Source organism: Perca flavescens, chromosome 11 (assembly GCF_004354835.1).
Source record: "Perca flavescens isolate YP-PL-M2 chromosome 11, PFLA_1.0, whole genome shotgun sequence".
NCBI classification, from domain to species: domain Eukaryota; kingdom Metazoa; phylum Chordata; class Actinopteri; order Perciformes; family Percidae; genus Perca; species Perca flavescens.
In genome coordinates this window covers 16,200,810-16,221,029 of record NC_041341.1, presented here as the reverse complement: position 1 = coordinate 16,221,029, position 20,220 = coordinate 16,200,810, and the positions used below count along the sequence as shown (strand labels likewise).

Sequence of the window (20,220 nt, the reverse complement as noted above, 5' to 3'; positions counted from 1 at the left end):
GGAGGAGTGGGATGAGGAAAGTGTGTGTGTGTGTGTGTGTGTGTGTGTGTGTGTGTGTGTGTGTGTGTGTGTGTGAGAGAGAGAGAGAGTGTGTGTGTTTGAGTGTGTAGGGGGATAATGACTCTCAAGCTTCTCTCTTCTCTCTCGCCTACTAGCCAATAAACTGCACATAAGGACAGCTTGTTGGGGAGATTTGGCATCAGTAATTGAAAGTGTATCATGGGCTTTGCATAGAGAGGCTGAGGCAGTGCTGATGATATTTGTAGCTTCAGTTGAGTTTGTTGTGCAATTGGGTTGGGGGGCTGGGGCGCTGGGAGAAGTAGGCACGGGAATAATTGTCTCTCCAGGGAGTGGTGGCTACTTTGAAGCCTCCAGTTTCAGATTATCACACCATATGAGGTGCTGTTCAAGCCAAGTTTAAAATGGAGATGATGAGCAGATTAAGTTACAGTAGGTGGACAAGACGGTCCAGGTCAAGTGCAGAAATACGGATGGCAGCCATATGAGCTGGGCTGAAGATTTTGGACTATACCAGACTGTGTAGAGCTGCATCTACTCCAAGATGCTCTTACATTGGTGTCAGATTTGTAGAATTCCATGTAAATCGTTGTAAAATACTCTACTGTTCTTCTGGGTGTTTATGTTTATCAATATAGAGTTACCCGAATGAGTAAATTGTGAACACATTTCTAAACTATGGCTGCTCCAGGCACTTTTTCTTTCCAATATTCTCTGCCTTCCTCATGTTTGCAACTTATTCATTCCTTTTATACATTCAATTCAACGTACACCTGCAAAAACACCAACTGAATTGGGTCAATAACATATTGATCCCCTTCTTTAACATGCTGAGCCAGATTTGTTAAGCTAATTTATTAATCTCTGCATGCTATGCTAATGTCTAGTCATCCGTGCTATGATAACTACAACTGCCCTGTCCTGGTGGCGCAAATGAGAATTTATGGGCTTGGGTTACCTTAGAAATGAACTAGTCTGAATCAATATGCTCAGAGTTAGGTAAATAAATGCCTGCAGAAGCTCTGAGCCCAAAGGTTTGAGTACTTGTCTCTTAGCTCAAGTTTGGCTGCTGATGCATTAGTAATAAAGTGTGTAGGTGCCAGCCTGAAGAAGAGAGGTAACCCTTAGAAACATGGCCACTGTATAATCTAAAAGGGAGACGGCTGGGCTGCAGGGTAAGCAGAGATTTGCTCATGTCTAGTTTCTCCTATCCTTACTCTCCATTGCTCCCCACCTTTGCCTGGTCCATATGTCTGTCTGACTGCGTGGAAGTAAAACCAAGGCACTGGGTGTGGATGTGAAAAAGCTTAGGGTGGCAGCATCAGCAACAGAGAGTGGATGATCAAATACATTATTGATCCACTGCATGAAATCTCTGTATTAATTATTGAAAAGATAACCCCCTTAGCCAGTGAGTGGGGGCATCCTAGTGTCAGGAAGTAATGGACAAAGAGAGAGACAGAGAAAAAGACTCACAGGAGAGCAGCGTTGGTGGTTAAAATGAGATTTGTTTCTGCGACATGTTCATATCAGTGCACAAGCAAACTCACACGTCTTCTTTACTTTCCTCCTATGTGACTTCTACCATATTTCTTACTCTTTCCACTTCTTCCCCATCTGCTCCCTCTCTTTTTCTCTACCTCTCCTTCTCTTCCCCTCCTAACCCCTCCTCCTCAGCTTCCCGTGGCCCATCTGCATCCCGCCATAGGTGGATGCAGTGAGGGAGATAGCGATAGTGGCGGCGGTGTGAAAAATGGCGGTTGTTAACCATGTGACAGGGCTGTCTCCCCAGAGCTGCAGCCTCTCCAAACAGCCCTAATGGGAAACATGCACACAGACCAGGGAACAGACTTGTTTAAATGTGTAACACCACTAGGAGGGAGAAACATGGAAATGGGCTTGTTTTAAATGTCTCAGAGCCCTGAAATTTTACAATGTTACACTGAAAGGAGACGGAAAGAAAGGGCAAGTTAGAATCTGCTTTTTAAAGATGTGTTCAACATTTAGCACATTCATCACAACATGTCTTACACAACATGTATGTGGAGAGAAAGCAGGACATGGACAGGCAGGACTACATTCACAATGTAGTGCTGGAGTACAAAACAGCATTTGTGCCTCCTGTTCTGCAGCTGATAAACAGAAATTTAAAGGAAAAATGCTTGTTATGGAAAGAAATGGTTAGACAGAGGAAAAACTAATTGTTTTCCATGTAAGGAATTAAATGGTGTGACGGGCCTACTTTCTAATACTGTTGATAAAATTGACATGAATTCTTCCCAGATTTATTGATAAAACTTCAGACTTCCTTTTTCTTTTCATTTTAAGAGAATACACTAACTCTAGTCTTGCAGTACTTGTTTGTAGCTATACCTACAGAGAGTAATGCACTATTTAACTTTATATATAACCCACGTCATCATGAGCCAGGCATGCAGGGCTGCGTCTAAGGAGGAAGCAAAAGTCAACATTTACTTATTTTAACTTACTCTGTTACGCAACTTACACAGTAGTTACGTAACAAATATACTTATTTCAACACAAAGCACAAGTCCAATTAGTTTTGTTGCCTGAACAGGTTCTGCACTGCAGGGGCTTACACAGGCGCACTGATCGCCCGCGTTGCTGGACATTACGTTTCGTAAGATGTCATACTAACCATTGTATGAGAATACGTTGCATAGAGCAAGGGATGTTTTCCTTAATGACAGGTTTCAGTTTTTTAAGCAAATATTTCTGTTTTAGTTCCATGTATAACCTATTTAATACAATATTACCATTTCACAAATTGACTGCACAACATATTTTATCTTCTGAAAATAAAAAAGAGAGCAAGAGAATTAGACCATCAGCCATCACAGATAACGGAGAATAGTTCATGAACTTAAAGGACAGTACTGAACTCTACATAACAACTGTAATAGCTACCAGCTAATTTCAGTATGAAAACATTTTGCAGAGACTTGAAACTTGCTTGCATTAGATAATCCATCAAGACACAATTTATCACCTGTACTTATTTTCATATTTTTGACAGAGCTGGTAATGCAGCTGCACACAAGGACTGGTTTAAAAACTCTCTTTGTTGTAGCACTCAAGACACTCCAACGTCCCTAACTTGAGTCAGCTGCAGATCAACAAAGTTTTTAATGCAAGAAACAAGAAAACCTCACAGTTTGCTTTCCTCAATGTTCAGGTTTGCAGTTTTTTTTTGTCTTGTGGCTTGACTTTTCGACAGCATGGTTGGTAAATGTAATGAGGCATGGGACAAATAATCAATATGAAACTGCGGTACAATACAATACACTGGCACCAATATTGTAGTATGTTGAGATGATACAGTATATAGCCATATTGAAGCAACAATATTCAGAATTCTGAGCTTGTACTGTGTTTAATGTCTCAAATTAAATATGTGAAGATAAAACACTTCATAATGCAGTTAATAAATAGTATTAATCCTGTAGTTGAAATATGATTTCCCCGTTTTTCGGTGTGTGTGTTCCATCTTCACTCACACAGCTATTGTGATATATAATAGATGATTATCTTGCTATGTATGTGATGTATGCAGTTATATTGTTACTGTGCACAATGTAGAATATTATGAGTTATTCTGTTTCCGCCTGCTTGCTATTTCATTTCCACAGGACAGTAACACAGTAAAGAAGAAAAAAAAGTGACAAAATGAATGATTGATTTAAAACAAGCTTCAAGTCTCTGCATGATGTTCATACCATAGCAAACTTAATGGAAACCAACAGCTGCTTGGAAGGCAGCAAGTGAATCTAAGTAAAATGGTTGGTTTAGTGTATGCAATTTGGAGTTAATGGGCTAAAACATGCAAAGCTATTGGTATCATTCTTTCATATTTTACAGTGCGTTTATCTACATCTGCTATTAATTTGTGTTGCTTACTTGATGTCGCTTTCCTGGATTCTCTCTTCATCCAAGTCCTCTATGAACTTCTCCCCCTTCATCCAGTAGATGAGTGGGCTGACGTCACCACTGTAGCCGAAAAACGCCCGGCAAGTCAGGTTCAAAGCACTTCCTGCAAAGACAGGAGATGACATGCGGTCATGCTTAATTGTCCTGCTGGCTTGTTAAAAAGTGTTGGTTTTAATATGCATGGCCCAAAAAATATTGTACCATATCATATCATATCATATCATATCTGTCCCTTCAAAGCCAGTGAAATCAACAGAAAAAGTAATTTTGTTGGTGACGTGTACATTCTCAAGTCTTTGTAATGTGTGCCTCATACACACCTATGCTAGCGCACAATCGTGCTTGCACTCACATACGCACACGCACATATCCTACAAAATTCTATTCTGGTTGCATGAGAGAAGATGTAAGCTAGACACTCAACAAACCTCGGGTGATGTACAGCTGTGATTAAAACAGACAGTCATTCCTTTAACACAGAGAAAAATCTCAAGACATGTTTTGATTTGCTTATGCCAAAAGCACACACATACAGTATACAGATCTGCAAGTAAACAGTAATGAACACATGAGGGCACTCCAGAGCTTCCTAAAATCCCCCCTTGAGACTATGTGTCCGTGAAAAGGAAGTGAAAGGGGGCTGACATAACATTATTTTTTTTAGAAATTATTATTATTATTATCATTATTATTATAGCTGCTGCTGGGTATGAAGGAAGGTCAGGAGTCAACAACTGCAGTTTGCTGAGAGTTGATGTGTGAAAGAAGTTGTGATTGTCACAGAGGAGCTAATGGGGTCTTTCTTCCGTGAATTGATGGATTATTTCTTTGGTTCAACAGAGAGTGCAAGTATCCAGCCGGAATAAAAAGGTGATACTTCATGCACCAATTACAGAAAAGTTTCTCTTTAAGTCTGGTGATATTATTGTGCTATTTGAGAAAGAGATTCAAAATAATTGATGAGCTAGTGGTAAAAAGTGAAAAATGTACATGTTACATGTAACACTGGTGTGAGCTGATTAAAGTTGGCTTAAAGAGGCTTCTTTTTCCCCCACTCAGGAAAGACCTTCAGTGTCCATGAACTATGCATGTATTAGGCTTATGAGCATAAAGATAGAGCGCTTTCGGCATATACTGGCACGTTTATTTTGCATCGCTCTGAAGTGGCATTCTGAAAAAGCCTGGGGTGCAGCAACCCCATACTGCTGCTTCTCAGGAAACCACACAGATGAGGGAGGCTCATCATGCAGCACATACCGTAAACTGTATGGTGGAGAACACTCTCCTTTTGGGAGAGCCAATGCTGTGTCTGGCTCCGAGGCATGTGATTTGAAAAGCAATGGGAGAAAGGCATTGCAGGGAGGGGGTTGAAGGAGACGCTTTTCCCTGTTTCACAGCAGGAGTTATGAGCAGGAAAGCAATGTAAACTGTACTGGTATTAGGTATGTATACATTAATCCTGCTTTGCATGTGACAGCACCATGGACAGCTCCCAACAGTCTAGTGCAGGCAAGCATTAGTGTTACTGTATGTGCATAGCCAGAGCCTAAAAAATAACTATGTTTGAGTCAAATCTTCTTTTATACAGTCAAAACAAAATGCTTGAGTTCTATTACAATGCATTACATTTTACTTTTTGAGGATGATCTTTGACCCAGTTCCACTGCCTGAGCTGTGACCAGTGGAACACGTCTTCAGGGAAGAACTAGCAACGTTCTTTTTGAAACACACTCTTTGTATGTTTGAACTAATGGCATGTATCCTCTGTGCTTCCCCTGTTCACAACCCAGATACAGCTTCAAAAGATTTCAGTAGGTCACTCTCAGCACAAGGAAAGTTTTAAGGGGTGCAGGGAAGGAGGATGGGACGACACCTAGGAATGGTCCGATGGTATTGTCTGTGTGGAGCAGTGGCTGACATTTTCAAAGTTCAACAGCCACTCTCAGCTTGGTATTTGTGCACAGCTGGGCTCTACAAAGGCTACACGCTGTACCTGCAAAACAGGAACCTCCTGCATGTGATTACACACACATGCACACATACACAGGTGGTTTCGGTGCAGCGATACTTAACTATATAGTCACACTTGATAATTTGTGTAGCAAATGTGCAAAGTAATCACACCGTGCAAAGTACATATTGCACAACTGTGTCTCTATGTGTGAGACTGATTCAGCATTTCTATTTTCCTTTGTTTTATAAATCTCTCACATGCTGTTAGTTTATCCCACAGATCAATTGCAAACTAGGAATGTCATGCAGCTGGCAGCCTCTGCCTGGAGAGGAAGTCTCCACTGAGCTCCCTGGGAATCACAGGAAATTGTTGAAGGCCTCATGCTGTCTTATTCTAATCCTAGTGCAGCACTACCCAAAACTCCTTCACAGCAACTTTTGTTACTTCTTCTACCGCTACAAACATCAGTGGGCGGCATTAACATCACCATCATATTCATGGATGCAATACGATGGATGTTGTGTTGCAAAATGGTGAGCATTCATTCATAACAGTTGCTACCACTGCGTATACACCAAAAATGATTTTGTCATTTCAAATTTTGACCCATGCCCCATGAATAAGTGTGTCTTTCTTTAGCCCTGCCTGCTCGCCCCATAGACTTTAAAACTAAGATGATGTCACACATAAAACTAGCTTTTCTAGGCTGTGATCAAGATTTAAAAGTATTTATATTATAATATATATAAAGTACATATATTATATTATTAGCTGTCTTAAAGCTTTCTATCGTATCACACAATCTTCATCAGCAAATGGAGTTTGCCCAGTTGTCATGGATTTGTAGATGTTCAAATATCCATTTCTCTGAGCACTTTTGAGGACTTTCTTTGTTGGCTTCAACGTTGAGATTGAAAGTTTAATCTCAAAATGAATGAATGAATGAATGAATGAATGAAGAGGAATGCATTTGGACCTGGTGTTGAAATTGAAACTGCTGTTCCCAAGGACAAAATGTTTGACTTTTTATAACATATAGTTCCATTGTCCATTTACAAAACAAAGACCATGTAAGCCATTCAAGCAGCAAGGCTGACTGCTACACTATTTACGGCAATATTATCCATATATCCATGGTCACATCATGTCCTCCACCTATGCTAAATGTACCTTCACCTTGCTCTTGAGCAATTTCTTTATTACCAGAACATTCCAGTGTACAGTTGAAATAAAACCATTTGACATAACACACACATATATATATACAGTGGGGGAAATAAGTATTTGACCCCTTGCTGATTTTGCAGGTTTGCCCACTTACAAAGAATGCAGGCTTGACATCATAGTAGTTTGCTAGCGCAGAGGCTAATGACAAAGCCATGCCTAGTCATGGCTAATATTTGTACGTCTTTTTCAACAGCATTGCAAACACAGTGGTTCAAATGTTCTTCAGCCTTAGGATTAAAACAGCATCCATAAGCTGTAATTACATGCTCTATATATACAGTGGGGGAAATAAGTATTTGACCCCTTGCTGATTTTGCAGGTTTGCCCACTTACAAAGAATGCAAAAATCTACAATTTTAATCATATGTACATTCTAACAGTGAAAGACAGAATCCCAAAGAAAATTCCAGAAAATCACATCATATGAATTTATTAAAATTGATAACCATCTGATGAGGAAAAACAAGTATTTGACCCCCCTGGACAAACAGCAAGTATTCTGGCTCCTACAAGCCAGTTAGTCTTTCTTTAAGACACAGCCCCAATCCGAACCAATTATCTACATCAAATACACCTGCCTCACCTCGTTACCTGTATAAAAGACACCTGTCAACACCCAAACAACCAGCATCCAACATCACCACCATGGGCAAGACCAAAGAGCTTTCTACGGACATCAGGGACAAGATTGTTGATCTGCACAAGGCTGGGATGGGCTACAAGAGAATCGGAAAGCAACTTGGAGAGAAAAGATCAACTGTCGGTGCAGTTATCAGGAAATGGAAGAAGCACCACACCACCGCCAACCTCCCTCGGTCTGGGCCTCCACACAAGATCTTGCCTCGTGGGGTGTCCCTGATCATGCGAACGGTGAGGAATCATCCCAAAACCACAAGGGGGAACTGATGAATCAACTGAAGGCAGCTGGGACCACAGTTACAAAAGAAACGGTTGGTAACACACACGCCGTCATGGATTGAAATCCTGCAGCGCACGCAAGGTCCCCCTGCTCAAGAAGAAACATGTACAGGCCCGCATGAAGTTCGCCATTCACCACCTGGACGACTCAGAAGAGGCCTGGAAGAAGGTGATGTGGTCAGATGAGACCAAAATAGAACTTTTTGGCCTCAACTCAACTCGTCGTGTTTGGAGGGCAAAGAACACCGAGTACAACCCAAAGAACACCATCCCCACCGTCAAGCATGGTGGTGGCAACATCATGCTTTGGGGGTGCTTTTCAGCCAAGGGGACGGGACAACTCCATCGTATTGAGGGAGGATGGACGGGGCCATGTATCGTGGAATTCTGGACCGACATCTCCTTCCCTCAGTGAGAGAGCTGAAGATGGGTCGAGGATGGGTGTTTCAGCACGACAACGACCCTAAGCACACCGCCAAAGCAACAAAAGAGTGGCTGAAGAAGAAGCACATCAAGGTTCTGGAGTGGCCTAGCCAGTCTCCAGACCTGAATCCGATTGAAAATCTTTGGAGGGAGCTTAAAATTCGAGTTGCCAGGCGACAACCTCGGAACCTGAATGATTTGGAGGCTGTCTGCAGGGAGGAGTGGGCCAACATCCCTGCCGAAATGTGCACAAACCTTGTCACCAACTATAAAAACCGTTTGACATCTGTGCTGGCCAATAATGGCTTTTCTACAAAATATTAACATGCTGTTTGTCCAGGATTTTCTGGAATTTTCTTTGGGATTCTGTCTTTCACTGTTAGAATGTACATATGATTAAAATTGTAGATTTTTGCATTCTTTGTAAGTGGGCAAACCTGCAAAATCAGCAAGGGGTCAAATACTTATTTCCCCCACTGTATATATAGAGCATGTAATTACAGCTTATGGATGCTGTTTTAATCCTAAGGCTGAAGAACATTTGAACCACTGTGTTTGCAATGCTGTTGAAAAAGACGTACAAATATTAGCCATGACTAGGCATGGCTTTGTCATTAGCCTCTGAGCTAGCAAACTACTATGATGTCAAGCCGGTTGAAGTTTGAGCAGATGGTGGGAAGACTATTAACCAGGACTGAACAATGAGGTGAATAATTCACACACTATCAAGTGAAACAGGAGGAGGAGCAGCTTTTTAAATCTGTTCTCTCCTGCTGTCAAACCCCACAGCAGTGTCATTATTATTATCATGATCTATTATTTTTCCAGAGCAGTTTGTAACCCTTGGTAACTCACAATGGTGCCTGTGTTGACTATAACTGATCTTGAGGGTGAATTATTACCGAGATGTTATTGTTTCTAAATGGGTGAGGTGGTAATGGGCACAGACAGACCCCAGACTAGGCAGACTGTCATAGATCCTTATGATGTGAGAGCGTGTGTATGTGGTCCATCCATTTACCACTTTGGGCGCCCAAGATCAAAGAAGAAACCCGTCTAAAAACCTGGGTAATTAAAGCGCATACCGATGCATTTTAAAAGAAGAGTACAGTAAGTTTTAGATAAAAGCATCATATAGGGCGAGGAAAGCCAAAGAAAGTTAAATTATGACCATGGGCTTAAGCGGGGCTTTTAATAGAACATAAACAAACTGAAAGAACTGTTCCAGCACTAGATTCATATTAGAGCGAGTCCTTTTCAGAGGCTAGCTTCACGTTGTTAGGATTACTTGTACTGACTGCTACAGTTACAGTTACATATTTTGAAAATGTAATATTAATAATGTTTAATTTTATTTTTTTATTTGCTACTGGCCAGCTGGAAACACAACTTACCTCACAAGTCATTTCTGTAGACAAAACCCCACTAGTTCCATTTAGTGAAAAACATAACATCAAAATGTCACCCTGTTGACTAAACAACTAATAAGCTACAGCTGCTGTGACGTTATTCAATGTGCCACCAGTGCAAATGCTCACACACACTGCCTCCAAATCTAAGTTTGAGTTGGATGAATTTAATGGGTATAATTTAAATTCTGTCGTGATATTATCAATATGTTTTATTTTTCACAATAGAAAGCAAAGATATGTGGACACAAGATGCCTTTAATACACTGTTAACAAAACAAGCCCTGGCAAAAAAACATTTTATAGGCTGCCAGCAATATTGGTCTACATTTACATTCAATAGGCACCTCCTTGGCCCTCTCTTTGGTGATTATTGTGCTACAATTACAAAAACTCAAAAAATTCAAGTCTATCATTGCAATTCTTTTGAAATTTCACATACAGTAAATGTGCCATTACAAGACTTGGCAAGATTTGGTGTGAAAAATATCCCCTGCTGACTGACTGCGTGCCTTGTGCAGCACAAGAGCATGATCAATTGTTTTTATGAGTGTGTGTTTCTTTATATGTGCACGTCTTTGTGTGTTGTTTCTGCCTTCACGCATGCGTGGGTGTGGAACATAGCCACGTAATCAGAGTGATTGACATCCTCCCCGCAGCTGATAGTTGGTCACAGCGCCTGATGGAAATGAGATTCAGATCCACTCTTTCTTTTATTTCTGCCCAGCGTCTCTTTGACCGACTTCCACACAGACTGATTACAACTCTGGTCCACCACAAGCTACATGATGAATACTTAGTGAAAGACAATATCATTTAAAAGGATACCTCTTGAACCTAATTATAGCTGGATATGCAGTCAAGGTTAAGTTGTACAGAGTGCCAAGTCCCATCCTTATTGTAATATAGCCTCTGTACCCCTGTCTTTCTTTCATTGGTCTGTCTAAAAAGCTGAAATGGGAGTATCCATATTCCAAGACAAATATTTATGTGATAGTACTGTAATACTGTACTGGCTAGTAAACCTCAGGATTTCCAAAAATAATTATTTTGTAAGCATTTAGTAACATAACTTCATGAGTCACACAAGTGCGGTCAAAGTCTAGGTCTAGGTCACACCGTATATCTCGTTTGTTTGGGGCGCAGTGACTTCCTGGAGTCTTGTCATCACTGTGAGTTAGCCAGGAATTAAATAATCCCATGCATAACCTCCAGTAAAATTTACTTACCACAACTTTGGCTGATCCACACGTTAAACAAACATATAATGTGTTAATATGTGAGCATTGCAGGTGCAGATTTTGTTACCTTTGGACAGAGCCAGGCTATCAAGTTTTTATGCTAAGCTAAACTACCCGGCTTCTGGCTATAGCTTCTTATTTTGCGTATAGGAATGTGAGCAGTATCGATCTTCTCATCTAACTTGGGAGATACGCTTATTCGCTTTTTGCCTTTAAAGAGCAACTAACTGCAGGGGTAAAACATTTTTTGTGGTTAACAGCAAATACTCACCTTGTTGCAGTGATGTCACAGTCTACTGCACAATGTGTCAGTACACTGACTTTGCGGTCAGGTGTGGTCAAAGGTGCTCCAGACTTTCAACCAGATAGGGCAGAGAAACACTGCTTTTCAGACTGAAGATACTCTTTAAAATAATGATCTGTTCAGCTACAAGCACGCACAGCTTTTAATACCATTTATTCACCAATGCATTCATTTGACGCTTACGTGCTTTTCGAATGCTCTTACAATAAGTGCATTCATGTCAAATATGGATATAAACAGAAAACCACATCATGCCTTTCAAAGGAACCATAAAAGTGCCCTCATTTACAAAATACATGAACACAAAATACATACATTGGCTTTCTTTATTATGTTGCCAGATGAATGAATGAGAGTGACTCGTGAGAGATCTAGAATGGTGATCGCATTTAGAGAGACTATAAAATGACTTGTGCTACAGGAGGTCATGAATTTGATTTGCATCAGCCCTTGGTGCGTGTTTAGCTGATTTCACAGTATTTGGGATAATTAGGCTTCACAGAGCAGGCACTCAGATTCAGACAGAGGAATACTTTTCAAGCCAGAGGAGAGGAAAACAAACCTTGCACAGAAAACGCTCTGCAGATGCTGTCCAAATTCAGCACAGATGCACAGTGCACACAGTGAGATTGACAGATATGTAGACAGAAGGACAGATGAATGAACAGACAGGCAGAAAAAAATGAAAATATAAAACAATGCGCATACAAACATGATTATAAATGAGCAGACGCACAGATGCACGTCAATGTCATTTCTGTGTTTTTTGTCTCATCTCATTCTCCTAGAATCCACTGAATAGACCCGTTGTCTTTCACATGTCACTGCTTGGAGCAGAGTTGGATTATGTGTTTCTTTGCGTGTGACAACCACCACCATATTTTATTTGTAGAATAAGCAACAATCCGGAGTGCTTGTTGAATAAGTCATAGTCAGAGTGTGTTTGATGTTTCATAACACACTCTTGTCTTCATCACAACCCAATGTTCTCTTAGTGCTATGTTTTCAAGGCAGTGCGAAGTCTGGCACAAGAAGCGAGACCACATGTTGGTGTTTTCTTGACTCTGAAGTGCACTTTGCACATTTGTTTGATTTTCTTGCCCTGTGCAGGTGGGAGGAAAGGCACAGTGAGTTTGAAGTTCCATGTAAACCAAGCAAGTTGAGGTGTTAGTATTTTGTAAAACAAAACAAAGAAAGGTATCTATTCAGCTTTATTGAAATGTCACTCATTTTGGAAATTTTCATCACACATCATATGTGCTTCCTAATTCCATTTGAGCTGATAAAACTATATCATATAATTTGAAAAGTGTGGCACCAAAACACAGTGCCATTAAAGGTCCAGTGTGTAACGTGATTAGTTGTTCATTATCAAAGTCTGTGTTGCCCGTTCACAAACTTGTTGATTGAGAGTTGATTGCGCTATATGATCTCAACGATAGATGGGAGAAATTCCTACACATTGGACCTTTAAGTAAATGATAAGTTGGAGTTGCTGTGATGAAATCATGCACAAGGGGGTTGCTGCTAAATAACCACATCATCCCAGTTAAACTCAATACTTTTTACCAACCATAAAATGCAGGAGAGCCTGGGGATACGCGGAATATAAAAAGTTTGCACAGTAGACAGTGAAAAAAAATTGTTTTTACTCCGGCATCACGATCACTTTGTGCTGGTTGTTGCAATTGAGCCATTACATCAATAAGAACAGAATAAAGCGCTCTAAAGTTATACATTTCTCTCCTTTTATCGCAGACATTCTTGACACTACAATGGCAGCCAGTTACTTGCCGTCTTTATTGCTTTGGTTGAGGCTTGATTGGGAGACCAAAACGGTACAAGCATGAGCAACCTATGACATTTAGCTGGCAGTAACGTATTGATGTAATTCAGAAGAAAATCCTCATATTCCTTAAATGTCAACATATGAGAAGTTAAAGCAGCCATTTTTTTAGTTTTGAGTTTATCAAATGAGATTTTAAGGAGGGCTATAAACTCAAGAATTAGAGAACAGTCAACATAAATATTATTGCCATCTAACCCTTCATGTGAAGTGGAGTTAATGTACAAGGCTTTCACACAAAACAGCCTAATCCTACAGCCCTGCTTTTGCCAGAGACTGTAATTTGAGAGTTTGGGTATTTTAAGCATTAATTAAAATGGCCAAGCAGAAAGCGTTTGTGTGTGCATATGTACTGTGTCTGAGAGAGAGAGAGAGAGAGAGAGAGAGAGAGAGAGAGAGAGAGAGAGAGAGAGAGAGAGAGTGTGTGAGCAAGAGAGAGAGAGAGAGAGAGAGAGAGAGAGAGAGAGAGAGAGAGAGAGAGAGATAGAGACACGTGTTTGTGAAGATTTCCTGTGGCTATCTCTACAGGAGAATCTGATACAGTCAGTCTGTCAGTCATGATTCTTCCCCCACAAGGTGTGAAACAAGCATGAAAAAGTGCACATAGTACTGTGTAATCCTTTTTTCTGCACACAGGAAGGATAAGTGAGTGAACAAGACAAGCAATAAATAAGACACGTGGCTTTGATAAACGTTGTGGTATATTTGAGATTGTTTTTAGCACAGGGAGGTGCATCCATCTGCGCAGTTAAAAATGGATGGATCACTATGGAAAGTGGCAGTGAAAAAAGTCCCTACTGCATGTTGCATAATATGATAATACATGCATTTTCTGTATGCTCTCTAATGTAAACTACATGCAGCCTCAGATTCACCCCACAATCATACAGTAGCACACTTGATCCACATGATCTGTTCAAGGGCAAGAGAGTGAGAGCAGTTTTTTTGAGAGTGAGAAGCGTGATTAAAAAAAAAAAAGAGCATTGATGAAAACAGTGAACGACGACGCTAGTCAGCATCAACAACATCCCTTTGAGATTAAGTAAATAAGATCAAGACATCTCGTCTATACTCATCTCTCAGTGGGGGCGTGTGTTTTTACTGTTTTATGGTTGTATCAGGAGTGTGGTGTTGAGCTCAGAAAAGTCCAAATCTGTCTGTTAACGCTCCTTCTCTATAGTTGCCTGCAGGTTACCATGACAACACCTACTGTGCTGGGTTGGAGCAGCTCTGCGGGCTTCGTCAGGACCAGAAAATACAGTAAAGACAGGTACTGTGCCACATTAGGACCTCTGTGGCTTTGGGCAAGCAGCAATCAAAGTCGACTCTTATTGGAGGAGAGCCAAAACACACATTCTGGATGCACACAACCAGAAAATACTTGTTCTATCAAACAGCTTTTAAAACATGTTTAGTAGGGGTGTGCAAAAAAATCAATTCATCGATTCATAGAATTCCAAAAATCTATTTTTTTAATATAAAAAATGTAATTGTATGTCTACTGCAATCACATGGGAAAAGTAACTACATTTACATACTGTGAATCGTTTTTTGAATCGAGAATCATTTTTGAATCGAAAATCAATTTTGAATCGAATCTTGAGCCTGAAAATCAATATCGAATCGTGACATTTTCTGAATCGTGCACCCCTAATGTTTAGCCCTACTGCATGTAAAGATGGGGCCCTTTTGTTCATGGCATAGAAGTGAGCTGATGTGGAACAATGACGATAGGCTGAACTGATTACTTCTTACTCTGCATTGCGGAGAAGTGCAGGTCGGTGTGAGGTGTGGGAATTCGAGGGGTGAGAAGTACAGTGGGAGAGCAGATTGGAGGATTTGGACAGAATAAGTGAGGAATGAGTAAGTGCAATGAGAAAATGAAATAGTTGGGGGCCCACCACCTCAGCCTCTCTTCTGTTCTAATATTGTGCCGTCTCCAGAGACAAGTCCTTAATTACCATTACAAGCCAGAGAGCTTTTTACAGAGGAGAATCCTGCTTCTTTTCCTCTCTGTCGCTCCTTCTCCCCGTTTGTTCCGTGGCTCCTGATGATCCATCAGGGAAATGTCAGCCTTTAATTACCGGTAAAAATTAAAGCCTTTGAGAACAGGTACTTGGTGCCCTCGCTTTCATCTCCCCTTTCCTCTGCTAATCGTCCCTTTTTGATGACATAATAGGTGCTCTGTCCGAGGCAGCAGAAGACAGAGGCCCATTATACCATGAGAGGCACTATGGGGAAATTACGTGATGACATGATGATCAACTGAATAAACGTTTCTCTATCTTTCCAGCAATATGGCTGAGGGATCAACATAGCATCAAGTGCCTCTTCCTCATCCCTCAGCCATTGACACTTTGTACCACGGCAGCAGAGATAAAATTCCTCAATACATCGCAGCTGTTGTGAACCCTTGCCTTTCTAACCTGTCTGCACCTTGGCATATACTGTAATCCAGACATTTAAAAACTACTGTTCTCTGACAAAGTATCTTTGTCGCACACATCTCATCATCGCTGCTGACTCCACATCTTTACACCAGAGGGTTTGTGGACCACTTTCCCCACTGCTGTGGGTTCACGTGAAATGTCCTTTTATGGAGAAAATGAGACAAATGTGACACTGGGAGTCAAAAACTGCCTTTCAAGTGACTTACGAAAGCCGGGGGGAAATTTCCACTGACCAAGAAAATATATTGAAAATGAAAATGGATTTTTCTTTCATTCACTGAGCTTTGGCAGAAATATGGAGTTCCTTCAACCCATTTGTTTAGATATTTTCAAATAAGGCATGTAGTTAATTCTGAGCATGGTTCTTTGCAAGAACCTGAGCCATCAAAAATTGATGTCATAATTAACAATAGGGAGAAGAACAAGGATGAACTTATTTCAAAGATTTATATTATATTATATATTGCAAGCTCAATGGTAAATAGACTATTTAAGACATAAGTGGGAACAAGATCGTCATGTGGAAATACATAAATGCTCTTATAATTTAGGCATAAATAAGTACTATTTAAGATAATATGTCTTATGTCTTGTTTGTTTTGTCCTACTGTGAAGGACTTTGAAATATGAGTAATGAGATTTATGTATGAAATATCTTCACAGTTTTTGCAAGATAAAATAAAAATATACAAAAAAATTTGAAAAAAGAAGAAGAAAAAAAATCCACAATTGTTCACAAATAATTCCCAAGGCCAACTTCTGACCTGCATGCATCCTGACGACAGAAGAGTTGATATTGTAGCAGAAGTTCAGGTGTATTTTGGTTCTGAGTCCTTCAGTGATTTACAATATAAATGAGTAGCACTATTTTAAAATCAGTGCAACAACAGAGGATAGTGGCTGCAGTGGAAAGCTCAGGACTGAATGTCATTGTGGAGAGACATATTTCTAAAAGCTCATTCATGCATGTTCAGTCTATAATTAATATAGCTTAAACTGTGAGATTGAAATGATTAACAATCACCCTTATGAAACAATGTCACAGCTAAGGTTTTTTTTTACTGATGGCACTCAGGCAATTCGTAACAATACAGAGACACTTGGAGAGAAATGTGGCGCATTCAAACCGATTTAAACTACAAGATATTCATGTCTAATTTAAAAACATGAAGGTACACTATACTAATTTGAAGTTTAATTGCAACAAGACTTTCTCAAGCCATTCGATGATTTTTTTTTTTGCACACCTTCTGGAGCTTCACAGATACCCCTGGCTTTACGTTCACACCACGTTTGGAAATAACAGAGGAATTAATTTACTATTCCTCCTTCATCTCCTTTCTCCATGTAAGAGATCACATATCTTCACTTCATGAAGATATGTTCTGCTGGTTTGGCAATTTGAGTGTAATCAACAAAAACAGACTTGGAAAAACTGTAAACATATGTCGGAAAATAATTGGCACTGACCTCAACAGCATTGGGTATGTGTATGAGGCCAGAGCCACATAGAGGGCAATGGCCATTTTGGCTAACATCACTCACTCACCCACTACACTCTGAGTTTTGCCTCCTACCATCAGGAAGGAGGTATACCTCCCAAAAATGTGCAAGGTCTAACAGATACCTGAGATAATTTATACCATCAGCTGTTGGGTTTCTCAACAAACTATAGGTCATCTGCCATCCTTGCCCATGTCACAGCACATTTTTTTTCATTTTTTTAAGTATAGTGTACATGTGTATGTATCGCAAGTTTTATGTGTTTTTGTGTGAATGTGTATGTGTTGGCTACCTGTTGTGAACCAAATTGCCCCTTGGGGACATTAATGACAATTCAATTCAATTCAATTCAATTCAATGTCACCCCTCCACTTTACAGCTAACCTTTTTCTGGGTAGCTATCTAGCTATTTCCTCCAACCAAAGCTTTGGCTTATCTTCCAAACATCACTCCAAAACCCCCTTGGCCTATTTTTTCCTTTTCCTTTACAGCACATCCCTCCACACAAACAACACACGCACGCATGCACGCACACACACACACAGCCCTCCTCGTTTCTCTAACACAAAAGTGGTGTCTACCACTATTCACCCCCCACACCCTGCCTCTTATCGCACCTCCAGCACTCTGTCCTTACTCTCACCCTCTGGTTTTGGAGCCTGACCCTTAAATCTCAACACACCACTTCAGCCACCTTTAACTGAGGCCTAGTAGGGGGCCATCCACACGGAGACGCTTTTTGATGCAAACACACGTTTTGCATCGTTTGGGCCGACCGTCCAAACGAATTCTGTAAACATAGTGAATGTTTACAGAAATGAAATTTCAAACCTGGTCTCAGGGTGAAAAAATTCAAAAACGGCTCTCGTTTGGCTTCGTTTGGATGGCGAATATGAATACGTCCGTATCGATGATGTCATCGCCACACCCCTCGACCTCTAGTGCACGGCCACACACAACTTCACTCACTGCGGTGAAGCTAAGCGAGCATATCCCATCTCCATGGTCAAACCAGCTCACTTCATCTAGCTAAATAGTTTGTCTCTGCTCCCTGACACTACCCTCTGCTCTGCCGGTCCTGGACTCTACACAAAATATATTGCTAACGTTATGTAACTTATGTTAAACATCGCTAAAGTAGCTGACTGCTACAGCAGCGATGTAATGTTAACGTTAGTTGTTATGGTTAGCTGTTTATAAAGTGGAAGTAGATAATTTATCAACTAGTTAGCTAGCTAATCTGTCTGCTTATCAACTACTTGAACGGATTATAGTAACTTTTACCACGGTTTATTGTAGAAAGGCTACAGCAAGAAAAATGTGTAGATTATCAAAAAGACATTGGATCATTAATGTTTGTTTAACTGACGATGTTAGCTAGCAGAGCTAATGTTAGTGCGCTAATGTTAGCTCTGCTAGCTAGCGCGCTGCAATCATGTCCGATGGCAGACAGAATTGCAAAATAAAAAGCAATCCAACAGCTAAACAGACACATAAGCCTCGCTACCCCTTCTCCCCATCTTTCATTTTCTTGGTTTGTCTCACACTTCTTTTTTAGCCTCCGTCCTTATCGTCTAGTTCTCTTCCCTGTTAAAATTTTTGGCTCCCCTCCGTCACATCGCTATCGCATCCACTGCTTACCCAATCCACGATCCAAGAGCATGTCCATTAAATTCAGGACTTTTGAGTGGGAGTGCAGACTGAGCTCTAGCCGCAGGAGGCCCATGTGTTGATAAATCTAAATCAAGGCTGACAAATGACTTGTGCCGAGTGGGCTAGAGACACTGGGACAGGGGCACTGGGGAACACAGAACTGTTTACACACTAACACTGGCTGATGATGTCTCTTGGTACTTGCAAAGCAATGGGATAATTTCACTCTGGCAAAAATACCTGCGGGAACTGTGCAGAGCTGCTTCTCAGGATGACTTCCAGCCAATCAGAGTGGCAACGAGGGAGCACGCTAGGACATTAATTATAATGATTTCCTGAGAGAAGCAGGCGGTGTATGATTTGTGTGTGTATTTGCATGTGTGTGTGTGTGCGTGTGTTTGTCTACCTACAGAATATATATGCTCCATCATGCCAGAAGGAGAGCTCAGCATCAATCAGTGCCCCCTTGTCTCCAGAAGAGATTAAATAAGATGCACTGCAGAAATCCTTACCGTGACGACTCATCACAAATTTTTTTCTGTCACTTTGACCATAAACCTTAGGTTCTGCTGCACCGTTACTGTTGTGATATCACGTTCTCTGGCATAAATCTAACAGAGCATCTTCTTGATGATTCAGACATGCCAGGACCCTATTTTGAACACATCAAAGCACATCATATCCTATTTTCACTTTTCTCCTTTTGTCCCTGAGGATCATTCCTTTAAAAGAAAATATCTGGGATCTGGTTTCTATAGTAACAGAAAAGTTCACTTTGCTTTCCTAGCTTATCCACGAGCAGAGACAACAAGGCTTTAAATTATCACCGGAAAATAAAGAGTGTGTGTGCATGTGTGAGTACATACACACATGCAAACAGACAATGTGTTTGACTGAAAGGTTAAATCAACTGGTTATGTCAACTGAGCAGTATATTGTGTCCATGGACATTCTCATCCTTAATTCTGGGAAAAAATAAAACAAAATCTAATGTTTAAGTTTCACTTCTGTTTGTAATTTCATGTTTTTACATTTGATTTCAAAATATGTTTGAAAGACTCCACCCGGGTTCCCATCTAGCTTTGTCTAAAGTTGCCATGGAGTCAGCTGTGAGTTACACCTGAGCTCTGTTTTTATAGCTTGAATATTTCTATATTTTAGTGTATCAGCACAATGGGAAGTCATGCTGTATAGAGTACTAGGATTTTTTAGCTTGTATGGTAACCATGTACTGCACAGACAGCAATTACCTGGATTAGTTTGATGCTGAAAAAAATGTCTACATTTGATGATTTTAATGTGAAGTTTTGGTTTCTAAGTGGATTT

General features: G+C 40.5%; 1 protein-coding gene across 1 annotated transcript in view; it reads right to left on the bottom strand.

Moving 5' to 3' along the window:
* il1rapl1a (interleukin 1 receptor accessory protein-like 1a) overlaps window positions 1-20,220 on the bottom strand; it is a 187,501-nt gene that overhangs the window by 9,791 nt on the left and 157,490 nt on the right. Inside the window, exon 7 of the mRNA XM_028591960.1 lies at window positions 3,937-4,069. Within this exon, the coding sequence (XP_028447761.1) occupies window positions 3,937-4,069 (133 nt within the window). The remainder of the gene's footprint in view (window positions 1-3,936; window positions 4,070-20,220) is intronic.